At 51.7% G+C, this 13,636-nt stretch overlaps 1 protein-coding gene across 3 annotated transcripts; it reads left to right on the top strand.

Moving 5' to 3' along the window:
• Positions 1-370: 370 nt before the first annotated feature.
• TEAD2 (TEA domain transcription factor 2) lies at positions 371-13,573 on the top strand (the record flags this gene model as incomplete). Of its 3 annotated transcripts, none has more annotated exons than XM_080909213.1 (11): positions 371-497; positions 1,105-1,169; positions 2,084-2,146; positions 3,409-3,516; positions 3,614-3,672; positions 6,055-6,119; positions 7,635-7,777; positions 9,385-9,558; positions 11,283-11,441; positions 12,243-12,395; positions 12,883-13,573. In XM_080909213.1, 11 exons carry the CDS (start codon positions 371-373, stop codon positions 12,994-12,996), a joined length of 1,230 nt encoding a protein of 409 aa, XP_080765339.1. In that variant the 3' UTR covers positions 12,997-13,573. The 3 variants fall into 3 exon arrangements, with proteins under 3 accessions (XP_080765339.1, XP_080765337.1, XP_080765338.1); XM_080909211.1 differs by having other exon boundaries at positions 371-602; XM_080909212.1 differs by having other exon boundaries at positions 371-602; positions 3,409-3,525.
• Between the last annotated feature and the right edge of the window lie 63 nt (positions 13,574-13,636).

The raw sequence follows: 13,636 nt of genomic DNA, 5'->3' as shown, positions 1-13,636 counted from the left end.
TCTTGGACTGAACCTCTGCTTTTCCAGCAGCTGCTGCTCCTTTTCTCGTAGCACCTGTTTGTAGTGGGACAGGAGGGTCTCATTCCTGGCAATTAACCAGATTCTGGTCATCCCTGAAATTGGTGCTCCAAACACAGCCTCAGGCACTACTCCTGAGTGTGGTCAGGTGATTTCAACCCGGTGCAATCCCAATGCAAGTTCCTCAGGGCAAGAACAGCCTCCCAGACCCAAGGTTTATATTCCTCGAAGACCCAGGAGTTCAGGTCCCAGCCTCCTCCAAACTCGAGGTCCAGGCCTGTCTTCCTTTCAGTCAGGATTGTGCTCTTGCAATACCAAATGTAGCTGCTGATCTTTGTCTCTGTAGGCCCAGATGGGGGATCCCCGGACTGGGGCCCCCCTGGATGATGGCGGGGGCTGGACAGGTAGTGAGGAAGGCAGCGAGGAGGGCACCGGAGGCAGTGAGGGCGTTGGAGGTGACGGGAGCCCTGATGCAGAAGGTGTGTGGAGCCCTGACATCGAGCAAAGTTTTCAGGAGGCCCTGGCCATCTACCCTCCTTGTGGCCGTCGAAAGATCATCCTGTCAGATGAGGGCAAGATGTATGGTGAGTCCCCTGTGAAGAGTCACACTAACCAATGTGTTCAGGCTAGCTGACTGGTGGCACACACCTTAAGAGGTCAAGGTCAGAAAAAGAGTTCAAGGTCATTCTCACCTACACACTGACCTATGTAAGACCTTGTCTCAAAATAATAATGAATCCGAGGCCAGCCTGGTCTACATCGAGGGAGTTTAGCCAGGGCTACGTAGAGAGACCCTGTCTCCAAAAAGCCAAAAATAAATAAAACAAAAATAAATGAATAAATATGAAAATAGAATACAAAACGAAGAAGAGGGATTGTATCTTTCCCATGACTTGGGCTTGAGCACTTTTCCTGCCTGGATGAGGCAGGAAGTGACTTGTCAGTGGCCACATAGCTAGTATGTGGCTGAGCCTGGCTTTAGTTTGATGGGGATCATTGGCCTCCTGACCTTATCCCTCATCCCTGTCTTCTCCGGCTGGACGTTCTGCTGAGAATCTCTCTCTCTCTCTATTTTGATTCCTCCAGGCCGGAACGAACTCATTGCCCGTTACATCAAGCTGAGGACAGGGAAGACGAGGACTCGAAAGCAGGTCTCGGGACTGACACTTTGGGGCTTTGGTCTGGGGCTGGGCATTTCCTGAGGGCTTTCTTCATGTGGGCTGGTTCAGGTTCAAGGTAGATGTGGTTCATGTGGTTAAAAAAAGAGAGAAAAGACTTGTGAGTGAGTGTGGGAGGTATCTATTCACACGTGTGTGCACCAGCGTGTGGAGGCCAGTGGAAGACCTCAGCAGCTGCCCACTTCTTTGAGACTTTGAGACTGGGTGTCCAGCACCTATCTGTGTCCCCCTAGTGCTGGGATTTAGTTCACGTAGACTGATTGAAACTCCTCATGCAGGTCGGGTAAGCTTTACTGACTGAACTGACTTTCTGGCCTTGGTTCATGTGGTTCTAAGTTGTGGGCATGCTGGATATTTCTGGAAAATGTTTATATTATGTGCCTGTGAAATGGCTTGGTGGGTAAAAGGTGCTAAGCCTTAGCTCAATTTCTGGGACCCATGTGGTGGGAGAACCAGCCCTCCAACTTTTCCTCTGACTTCTACATACATAAAATATATCACAAAAAAATGTAAGCACTTAAAAAAAATTATCGTGTGTGTGTGTGTGTGTATGTGGCCTTGTGCCATGGTGTATATGTAGAAATCAGAAGGCAACAGTCAGGAGTTGGTTTTCTCCTTTTACTACGTAGGTCTCAGGGATGGAGCCTTGGACATTAGGCTTGGTGCCACATCCTTTTACTGCTGAGCCATCTTGTCAGTCCTGATATTTTTGTAGGAGGTTTATTACAAAGAGGGGCCTGGAGGATCAGCTGTAGGCTGTACTTACATTCCTTTAGACAGCCTTAGTCTCAGACCGTGTTACCTGTGGAAGAGCATCATGGGTAGCCGCAGGGAGGAAGGGAGGCTAGCGGATAAAGGACGCCCAAACCTGCTTCTCATCCCTCCAGGTCTCTAGTCACATTCAGGTTTTGGCTCGAAGGAAATCGAGAGAAATTCAGTCCAAGCTGAAGGTAAGGGTATAAAGGCAGGTGGGCAGGCATGGAGGAGGGAGGCTGAGTGGGGATGCTTAGAGGGAGGGATGGGGTAAGAGAGACAGAGACCCAGGCAGAGACAGACAGACAGACTCAGAGAGATGGGGAGGGCAGAGAGAGAGAGAGAGAAACAGACAGATTAACAGATGGAGAAGAGGACAGCAAAGCAGAGAGAAAGACACATTCACGGGAGGTGGGACCAGACAGAAACCCAGAGTCAGTAAAACACACAGACACACACATAGACACACACACACACACACACACACACTCCCCATGAAGGAAAGGGGAGGACAGAGATCCAGAGAGAGAGAAAGAGAGAGGTCAGTGGGAGCAGCCTGCCTGGGCCTGCTCATCAAGCAGAGGGTTGTGTGGCTCCTATAGCAGACAGGTTACTTCTTTGCCCCCGCTACCATCCTTCCCTCCCTCTGTCCCTGCTGGTCTCATGTCTTTCTTGTCCCTTATTGCCTCCCCGGCCACCGCTTTCCTGTGACAGAGCATGTCATCGGTTCTCTTCTCTATCCCGAATCCCCTGCGCCCTTACGCCTGATCACCGTGTGGGATTTCTTTCCCTTTAGCCTCAGGGATGAAGACTTTCTGTTCTGTCTGGAAATGCCCCCCCCCCCCTTTTTTTTTTGTAGGCCTGAAACCATTAAGTTCTGATCTTTTCCGTCCTTTCTCAGTCTTTTTCTGTGTTCTGTCTGGAGTAAAAACACCCCCTTCCTGTTCCCAGGAGGCTCTGGAAAGTCTCACTTCCTGTAGCCTGGGTATCAGGAAACACTGTGTCCAGGCCTTTCTTGACTCAGAAAGTTGTTAGTATCTTACTGTGACGTGCAAACCTCTGAGGTGCCACCTGTTCCATGGGCAGCCCCTCCATTGTTGCCTCTCACCGCCTCAGGGTGGTCGTCTGGTCTCTCACCGCCTCAGGGTGGTCGTCTGGTGCTAAGGGAGATGTAGTGTAGCCTGCATTTGTTTTCTCTCTTCCCTTGGCACCTTCCCCAGCCCTGGGTCAGACTGTGAGTGTGGTAAGTCCCCTCGCCCATCTTCCCATGTCTGTACCTCACACACCGCCCTTCCAGAGGAGGCCCAGAGAGGCGGAATATTGGGTGGACAGCTGACCCCTCCCTGACCCTGTGAAGCAGCTGCCCGTTCCTTCATCTCTTACGCTAAGCCTGACATTATCCCGCCCTGGCTGTCTTAATCAGAACTTCCCACTAACCTGGACCTCAACCTTTCCTCAGGACCAGGTCTCCAAGGACAAGGCCTTCCAGACCATGGCCACCATGTCTTCGGCACAGCTCCTCTCTGCGCCTTCCCTCCAGGCCAAGCTGGGTCCTGCTGGCCCTCAGGTGGCCTGGGTTGGGGGTCTGTGGACATCTGGGATAGAAAGATGGGGCTGTAATGGCCGACGGGATGTCTGACCCTCATCTGCGTTTTTTTCTCTAGGCCACCGAGCTTTTCCAGTTCTGGTCAGGGAGCTCTGGGCCAACGTGGAATGTCCCAGAGTGAGTACTTTGTCTCCCGTGGATTTTCCCCTTCCCTCCCTCCTACATTCATTTGGATATAGAGTCTGGAACCTTACCCTGTAGCTTTGAAGTCTAGTACGGAGCTTGGCTGCTTAGGGTCTTGGTGGGCGTGACCCTTTCTATGCTTAGGGCCCCCTTTACCTCATCTCTGAAGAGGCGAGCCGTGCACATAGGATAATGGCTCCTAAGTGTGAGCATCAGTCCCAGAGATTCATGGGAAGGTAGATGTAAGGCCCGGAGGCTACAAGAACGGCACATGGCTCCAAAGCATCAGGGGAAGGCAGTTGTTTGGCCAAGAACTCTTGGAAGGGATGAATGGGCCCTCAAAGGCTCACTTGGGAGGGATGTAGGGGACCCAGGGGGTCATGGGAAGGCAGTTTCAGAACTAGAGGCTCCTACAAGAGACAAAGGAAGCCATACGGTTTTGTGGGAAGACAGCCATGGATAGATGGTTCTGGAAGGGACAAGAAGGGCTCCGAATATAAAGGGGAGAAAGTTTTAAGGCTCCTTGGGGAGGGAGAGGGACTCCTCTAAGTATTTTGGGAAGGGAGGTTTAAGGCCCTAGGCTCAGGACAGATGGATTCCTAAGAGCCTTATGGAAAGACAATTATAGACCTAGAGGCTTCTGGGAAGAATGAGTGGGTCTCAGAGTGTCATGGGAGGTCAGATAGAGATCAAGAGACTCTTGGGAGGGTCTATGAATGCCCTCTTGCCTATAAAGGCTCATTTCCAGACCCCTAGGGTGTCTCTGGGGCTAAGAGTGGGGGAGGGGTCGTTTTATTCATTCACGCTTGGGAGGAAAAAAATGAGTCTCAGGGGTAACCTCAGGGGTAACCTCTGGCCACTGTGGGGGCACCAGATGTGTCATAGAAAAAGGGGCCTAGGTCTGGCCTAGCCAGGCTGCGTGAGGGCAGCGGTTGTGGAATCTACTCATCAGAAAGATCAGAATAAGTCCCCAGGGACCCAGGGGACTGCCGGTGTGTCCTGGCAAGCCCATAGGCAAATGGGGGGGACCAGTGCTGATTAAGCCATCACCTTCACCTTCAGAAGTACAAAATAGAAGTGTGTGTGGTATTGTGAGGAACCACTGTGGGTTTAATGGCGAGGGAGAAAGTTTTAGGGTTTTCTCTGAGATTGGTTGGGTTTAGCCAGGTGAAGGGTGGGGCTGGTGATGTTCTGGATAGATAAGCAGGAGTAATGCCCATAGGCAGGAAGCTGAGGTGAGCCTCTACTGTGGCAGGAGACCTGTCTTAACCAGCTGGGACTGCAGACATTTGTGTATTTATAAAGTGTGTGTGTGTAAACTCGAGTGTGCTTTCAACCACTGGGGTTCACCTCTTGCCTCAAGTATTTTGCCTTTGTTTTTATTTATCTGAGGCAGGCTCTCAGCTCTAAAGTCCAGACTAGACTCTCCTGCCTCAGCATCACAGAGATTCTGTGATGTTGAGTGTATGTCACTGGACCCACTAAGAGCTGTTGTAGAAGGCCAGGCGGGCCTTTCTGAGAAGCTGACATTGCAGTGGTAGCCAGAGAACATGCGTGGCATTGTGGGAAATTCACTGATGTACAAATTTGAGCGCAGAGAAGAGGAGGCCCTGACACTCCAATTGGAAGGTCTCTTTCTGTTCTGTGTCCGTCACCTCTGGACATCATCTTCTGAGCCGATCTAGGCCTCTGGAGTGTGTGTCTACAATTATTATTTGTGAGGAGTTAGTTAAATTAGAATTGTTTGGGACACACCTTTAGTCCTTGTTCTTGGGAGGCAGAGGCTGGTGGGTCTTTGTGAGTTCTGGGCTACCTAGTGAGACCCTGCTTAAAAAAAACAAAAGAATCAAATTTACATAAAAAGTTCTTTCCTCTGGCCTGTCAGCCCAGCTCCTGCTAAGTCACAACGTGACCTGTTTTGGCCAGTCCGGAGGTGGAACATTTCCATCACATAGAGCAGGTGTAGTGGCTAGTTCCTGTCATTCTAGCACCCTAGGGGCTGATGCTGGAGGAGTTTGAGTCCAGCCTGGGCTGCACAGCAAGATCCTACAGCAAAACGCAGGAACTGGTGGTGAAGCTCTCCTGCCTAGTCTTCTCAGTGGTGGTTGGGGGAGGGGCTGGGGTGTGGCTCAGTAGTAGAGCACCTGCCTAGAATCTACTGTAGGTGAATGTTGCCCTGTGGAGCCCATGCTTAGCATACTTGAAGCACTAGGTTTGATTCTAGTTTTGCCAAAACAACAACAGAAAGCCTTTCCCCAGTGGTTGGGTCCCACTGGGATTGGAGTCTAGGCTTTATGGCACCCTAGCTGTGTGGCTTTGGGCTGAGGTCGGCCAGCGTCAGGCCGCTGTACTCATACGGTTCCCTTTGTCCTGCAGCGTGAAGCCCTTCTCACAGGCGCCGTTCTCCGTGTCACTGACGCCCCCAGCCACTGACCTACCAGGTGAGACCTGTGACCCCTGACCCCCTTGACTCTCCTCTCGCTCCGTTCCTGACACCCGCAGGGATTCTTTCACCTTTTTTCCAGCTGTCCACACAGACTCTGCCAGCAGCGCAGAAATGATTCCTGGCGCCCTCGGGTTTATTACTTACTAATACCATGGCGAAGGCAAACCGTAGAAGAGTTCAGTTGGGATTCTAGAGGCTTACAGTTTACCCATTAGAGCTGAGTGGAGGCATGGAGGCAGAGCAGCTGAAGGTGCACATCTCTTCCTTCCTTTGTTCCTTCCTTTTCTTCCTTCCTTTGTTCCTTCTTTCCTTCCTTCCTTCCTTTCCTTCCTTTCCTTCCTTCCCTTCCTTTCCTTCCTTCCTTTCCTTCCTTCCTTCCTTTCCTTCCTTTCCTTCCTTTCCTTCCTTCCTTCCTTCCTTCTTTACTTCTTTCCTTTGTTCCTTCCTTCCTTTCCTTCCTTCCTTTGTTCTTTCCTTCCTTCCATCCTTACTTCCTTTGTTCCTTCTTTCCTTCCATCCTTCCTTCCTTCCTTCTTAGATTTTGTTTTTTTTTTTTGAGACTGAGTTTCTCTGTGTAACCCTGGCTAACTTGGAACTCGCTCTGTAGACCAGGCTGGGTTAGAACTCAGATTCTGAGCTAGAACACTTGCCTCTGCATCCCGGGAATAAAGGCGTGTGCCACTGCACCCACTCTGAGGGCTCACATCTTGAACCGTAAGCTTGAAGCTGAGAGTAGAAAGTGGATGTATTTCCTCCGGCGAGGCCGTCCCGCCTACATCTCCCCACACAGCACCTGAGAGAGAGCTCGTACAGCCATCACACTTGGATATTACAGTTCTTCAGTGACAAATATGCAAAAAGCAGAATATCCGAGAGGTAATGGCTTTAAGTGATTTCAGTTGGTGCAGGATCTAGAGTTGGGCTTGCCAGCTTTAGTCATCTCCAGCCTTGGCCTCTGCCTCAGGTTAACATGGCTGTTATAACGCCATTGGCCTCTTGCAAATGGGACTTGGTCAGGGGCAAAGCTCCCAAATTTTTGCCTTTTATATATGTAAGTACATAGCTGTTGTCTTCAGACACACCAGAAGAGGGCATCAGATCCCATTACAGATGGTTGTGAACCACCATGTGGTTGCCAGGATTTGAACTCAGGACCTCTGGAAGAGCTGGTCAGTGCTCTTAACCACTGAGCCATCTCTCCAGCACGGCAAGGGCTGTCTTATGGCCACCTTTAGCTGTATGGGAACCTGGAGGAAATGTTTAGTTTTTTGGTTTTTTTTTTTTTGTTTTTTGTTTTTTTTTTTTTTTTCTTTTAAAGATTTTATTTTATATGTATGAGTAATTTGCTTGCAAATATGTAAGTGTGCTGTGTGCGCCTGGCCAGAAGCCAGAGGAGTGTGTAGACCAGCCTTTCCATTCCTGGCCCTTATAGCTCAAAGAGAAGGTGGCCTAGAGAAAAATAGTGCCAGCCTAGCCCGTCATTTTGAAATTTTCTTTCTTCTCTTTCAAGGGTACGAGCCGCCCCAGGCCCTCTCACCCCTGCCCCCACCTGAGCCATCCCCCCCAGCCTGGCAGGCTCGGGCCCTGGGCACTGCACGCCTGCAGCTAGTAGAGTTCTCAGCGTTCGTGGAACCGCCAGATGCAGTTGACTCGGTGAGCGAAACCTGGGGCAGAAGATGGGTGATGGAGGGCAGAGAGGGAAGGGAGACAAGTTCGGAGCTGCTGCGTCCCCACAGGCAGCCACTAGGGGGCAGCACCTAGGTCCTCACCTACAGTGTGCCAGTCCCCACCAGTCAACTTGAGGTGTGTCTATCTGGTTTTTTGAGACCGTTTCTCACTGACCTTGAGTTTACATGGTAGTCCAGTAAGCCTCAGGGATACACCTGTCTGGTCCTCAAAACATCAAAATTACAGGTTCATCTCAGGGTTCTGGGAACCGAACATCTCATTCATTCATCTGACATAAGAGTCCTGCTGTTTGGCAGAATTTGCAGTAACACACGAGGGACCTGGGAAAGACCCGTAGTTCTACTTTTTTTCTGTTTTATTAATAGATTGTTACCCGGGTCTCTGTAGCTCAGGCTAGCTTTGAACTCTGAGTGACTTTTCAGCTTCGAGAGGGCTGGGATGACGAGTATGGTTCCGTGGTGTTTTCCATGTGAGTTTTCAGCAGAGATTCCAAGCAGGTGTTTGGCCCCAATGCTGGCCCTTTCCATTTTGTGGGTCTACCATTTTCTAGACTTCTAGAATCTTCTGGGTTCTCTGCCTCTGGCCAGGAGATGGGGGAAGAGAGAGGCCCCTGGGTGTCCAGTTGTTAAGGGTCTGGCTTGAATGAGGCAGCTCATAGGTCTGTTGGCCAATGGCCAGGTCTTAGTGTTGTACTCACAGCTAACTGAGAGGTCTGGGAAATGTAGATCCCTGCCTGTGGTGTTTCTGGGGCTGAATTAATGTCATTGTTCAGGTTCTCAAGGTTACTAAAAAGGTTGATCCTGTTGAGACTCAACTGGAAGTCTGGCATCTCAGCATCTGGTGGCTGAGGGAGTGCTGGTTTTAGTTCAGAAGTCAGTCTGAGGGGATTTTAGCTCAGCTAAGAGAAGAGTACAAGCCTAAAGCTCTGGGGTCCAGTCCCCGGGCTCTCAAAAACAATAACAAAACCAATGTGCACTATAATATTAAGTTCAAAGCCAGATACGGAATGTTCCCCCGTCTGAAAAACCGGAAAGAGCATGGTGGTGCACGTCTTTAATTAGTCCCAGCACTAGGGAGGCAGAGGCAGATGAAACTGAGTTCCAGTCCAGCCAGATGTGCAGAGCGTGACCCTGGTGACCAACAGCGTATGAGCGAACGGGACAGCAACAATAAAAACAAACCAGAAAGAAAATCGAACCTCTACAAAAAAAAAAAAGAAAAAGAAAAAGAAAAAACTCCCCTAGCAAAACCCCAAAAATCCCAACAAACACACAGAAAACAAAACTAAAAACCAAAACGAGAAAACCAACCTACACTCAAACAGAACGCCCACAACAAAGGTGAAGGGCCTCCCAGCTCACACGGAACGGAAGCCAAGCCCTCTCTGCTCCTCAAACTGCGCCCTCACTGCTCCTGCTGTGTCTGTTGCCCCTCCTGCCTCAGAGCCGTTGTACCTGCCTTTCCCACAGTCTGCTAAGTTCCTTCCCTGGGTCTGGCTGGACGTGTGCTAGTCAGTGGGTCTGCCGGGTGAGGTCCAGCCCACAGCCCCTCACCCTGTCCTGTCTCGGCAGTTCCGGAGGCACCTGTTTGTGCATATCAGTCAGCAGTGCCCCAGCCCAGGAGCCCCACCCCTGGAGAGCGTGGACGTGCGTCAGATCTACGACAAATTCCCTGAGAAAAAGGGCGGCCTCAGGGAGCTATATGACCGAGGGCCACCGCATGCCTTCTTCCTGGTCAAATTCTGGGTGAGTACTCCCGAGTAACGGTACCCGAGTAACGGTACCCTCAGCCGGGTCTGAGGGGGATCTCTCTTGGGTCTGCCTGAGCTACACTGGAAAACCAACAGCTATGTGGGAGAGTAGGGGGCGTGTCCCTGTCTGCTAGGGCCTGCTCTATGACAGAGTTGAGTGCACATCTTGGGGATGTGGAGGACAGTCTGTAACCAGCTGCGGCCAAGAGCACCTTCAGTCTTTCTCGGGGCCACCTGGTTTGGTGCCCAGCTGCATGACCGGTGCTAACGATGTCGGGGTGGTGGAAGTCCACCCAGGGTTTCAGTCAGTTTGCTCTCCCTGGGTGTCTGGTCCGCTTCCTGAGCCTTTATCAGGGTGCATGCCTGTGATCCCAGGGCTCAGGAGTCTGAGGCAGGAGAATCCAGAGTTCAGGGATAGCTCTCCTGACTTAGGGAGACCTTAGCTCAAACAAAACAAAACAAAAAAAAAGGGGCCTGGAGAGATGGTTCTGCGGTTAAGAGCTGCTCTTGCAGAGGACCCAGGTTCAATTCCCAGGACCACATAGCGGGTCACAGTGTCTTACTCTAGTCCAGAGGAACTCTTCTGGCCTCTGAGAACACTTTACATATGGAGCTCGCAGACAGACATGCAGGCAGAACACCCATGTGAAGACCAAAACAAACAAAATCCCCGAGCTTTCTGGGTGGAGGCATGAGATGGCTCTGAAGCAGCTGTTGGGGGCAGCTGTTGGGGGCAGCTGTTGAGCCCCTCTGCCTGTTCTGGAACTTGCTCTATGGACCAGGCTGGTCTTGAACTCCCCAGATTTGCATTCCTCTGCCTCCAAGTGCTGGGATTAAGGCTGTGCACCAACACACGTGGCCTTCCATCATGAGACAGATTCCCCCTCACGACGTAGCCTAGGCTGGTCTCTTCTTGCTTCAGCTTCCTGAGGGCTGGGGTTCTAGCGGTGAGCCACAGCCGCCACCGTGGCCACAGGCTAGGGATTTGCTTAAAGCCCGGGTGGTAGGTGGAGTCCTGGCCAAAGAGCTGCAGCTAGACAGAGATCAGTCTCCACTCCCAAGGCCACAGGCTTCGAGAAGCTTGTCCTGCCCGGCTGGCATTTTGACAAGTACAGCATTTCCGATGAATAGACCGCATTCTAGGAGGAGGTTTACCTTGCCGCTAACGGGCAGTCACCACATGCTTTCACAGCCGGTTGGGAGGAGGGAGGATATGAAACCCTAACCAATTGCTGGGGTAACATGTCTGCTAGTAACTAAGGCCCTTGGCAGGGCTAACATTTATCCCCCCCACCACCCATTTTCTTAGTCTTAAAACTCCCATCTCCTCTCTTATTTTTTCTTCTAATTTTGAGACACAGCCTCCCGCTGTATGTAGACCATGCTGGTCTCGAACTCTCAATCCTCCCGCATTGGCCTCTCAAGTGCCAGCACCATGAGTTATGCCTGGATAGAGCTAAGTTCTAGAGAGCTAGGGCTTCAGGCAAAACAGCTGGGTTCAATGGCTCCTAGAGAATGAGGGTCAGGCCTATTTTGGGGACCTTGGCTTCTCTAGTCCTCCTGGAACCATAGGCAGAGCTGGGTTCATGCTGACCCGAGGACTTTGGAAGCCGAGACAAGGTGTAGGCACGGGCAAGCGTGTGCAGCTCGGGAGCCAGGCTCTCGGTCGGAATTTGCTGTCTTTCTGCCGTTCACCTGTGCCTCCCCGTCTCCTCTCAGGCGGACCTGAACTGGGGCCCGAGTGCTGAGGAGTCAGGGAGCAGCGGAGGCGGCGGCTTCTATGGTGTGAGCAGCCAGTACGAGAGCCGGGAGCTCATGACGCTTACCTGCTCCTCCAAGGTCTGCTCCTTCGGCAAGCAAGTGGTGGAGAAGGTGGAGGTGAGGCCCAGGGGTAGGGTGCTGCGTGCATCAAGAGGAAGCAGTCGCAAGAACGAGAGGGTGTGTGAGGGTGAGGGTAGTTATATGCACTAGGAATTAAGACTTCAGGGGCTGGAGGGATGGCTCAGCGGTTAGGAGCACTGACTGCTCTTCCAGAGGTCCTGAGTTCAATTCCCAGCAACCACATGGTGGCTCACAACCATCTGTAATGAGATCTGGCGCCCTCTTCTGGTGAGTCTGAAGACAGCGACAGTGTGCTTACATATAATACATAAGTTTTTAAAGGAAGAAAAAAAAGACCTCAAAGGCTGAGGATGTAGTTCATGCTGTGGAGTGCTTACTCTGCACCATGTAAACCAAGCATCGAGAGTTTCTAGTCAGTCCTCAGCTACATAAGGAGTTGCAGGCTAGCCTGGACTACATGAGACCCTGTCTCAAACTAAACATCAACGAACAACTAAAAGTCACAGCTAGGGCTTATTTCAAGGGTTGAAAGGAATGGAGGTTTAATCTGCAAGACGGAAAAAAGGCTCTGGTACGTTAGGAGTTGTGGAATTAGGTAGTAGATGTTTTACTTGAGGGCCCATGAGTGCTTGAAGCCTCAAGCTCAGTGTGGTGAGGCTGTTGAGGGTGTTTGAAGGTTACTGGGGTTTCAGACGATGTCAGGGGAGAAGGAATGTTTGCAGGTTCAGAGGCCCAGGGGCTCTGATCATTAAAGTTGAGGGGCTTGGGGGAGCCTCTAGCTGAGTGATAGGGTGAAGCTGGCCGCGGTCTCTCAGCCACTGTGTTTCCCGTTCCCAGACGGAGCGGGCCCAGCTGGAGGACGGCCGCTTTGTGTACCGCCTGCTCCGCTCTCCCATGTGTGAGTACCTGGTTAACTTCCTGCACAAGCTTCGTCAGCTGCCCGAACGCTACATGATGAACAGTGTCCTGGAGAACTTCACCATCCTCCAGGTGACTCGTGGGGACAGGCAGCCCCTCAGCTCCCGGGGACTCCACAGCAGCCCAGGCTCTGCCAGGCAGGCGGGCAGTGGGGACCTCAAACATGAGACCCCCCCCACATCTAGAACGTGGTGGGGGTCGGGGGACTCAGCTGTCCTATGTGGAGAGCTCATCTTCCCTACCTCAGCAGAAGGGAGTTCCTTTGATTTGGGGGTTGTGCTAATAGGATTTGCTGATCCTTTGCCTGTGGCATGGTGGGGACCTTCCCCGCCCCCTCAGGGAATGTGATATGGGTTGGCCTCTTCCTGCCATCTCAGCTTAGGGGTGACCTCTTTGTCCAAGGAACCTGACCCGCAGGGCATCCTTTCCTTTTTACTTGGGTGCATAGCATGGCAGGTTTCTCCTTCTCAGTAACTATGGTGGGCGGGGCAGTCCCATGTCTTGTACCCCATCCCCTGCCCTCATCCCCCCACCCTACAGCGTAAGCCTGTTCTGGTAGGTGGTGACAAACAGGGACACTCAGGAACTGCTGCTCTGTACTGCCTACGTCTTCGAAGTCTCCACCAGTGAGCGCGGAGCCCAGCACCACATCTACCGACTGGTCAGGGACTGATGGAGCCCCACTGCTGGTGTTTTTTCAGAACAGCCCCTTCCTGGGAAGGACCCTTTTTGCTCTCCCTGTAAGAGAGATCTGGAGAGGGCCCCATGGTTTTTAAAAAAGGCCTGATCTCAGAAGTACGAGCAATGGGGGCTGGCTCCTATCAGAAGGGAACCCGAAGCTCGGTGATGGAGCTCGGTGAGCTGGGTTTGAGTTTAGATCCCCAACATGAGGACCTCACGGAGAACATCTGAAAGGACACACCACTGCTGAGCATCAGGGACTGAGGACAGGAGGACATGCCCACAGGTACAGCACAGAGGCCCCTCCTTCCTCTCCTGGAAACAGGAGCCAGGCTATGTGGGCCACGTTACTCACAGCCTGCACCCTTCCTGTTTTCCAGTTGTCTGCCTCTCCCCCACACCCCATCTCTGGGATCTGTAATGTCGCAAATCGGAGATAAATGTTTTTCCCAGCTTGGGGTAGAGAGAAGTGGGACCTGAAAAAAATTTTTTAATATAAGGAGATATTTATACACAGTGTTAGGGGATGTGATCTTATCTCAGCTAGGCAGTGGGGTGGGACTTCTTAATCTCCCACCGCCCCATTTAAGTGAGCTATGGACCAGCCTGCCACCTTCCTTTCCCCAAGAGTG

Source organism: Micromys minutus (genome assembly GCF_963924665.1).
Source record: "Micromys minutus genome assembly, chromosome: 32".
NCBI classification, from domain to species: domain Eukaryota; kingdom Metazoa; phylum Chordata; class Mammalia; order Rodentia; family Muridae; genus Micromys; species Micromys minutus.
Note: the sequence above shows the minus strand (reverse complement) of the source record. Positions and strands in the feature narration are given on the sequence as shown.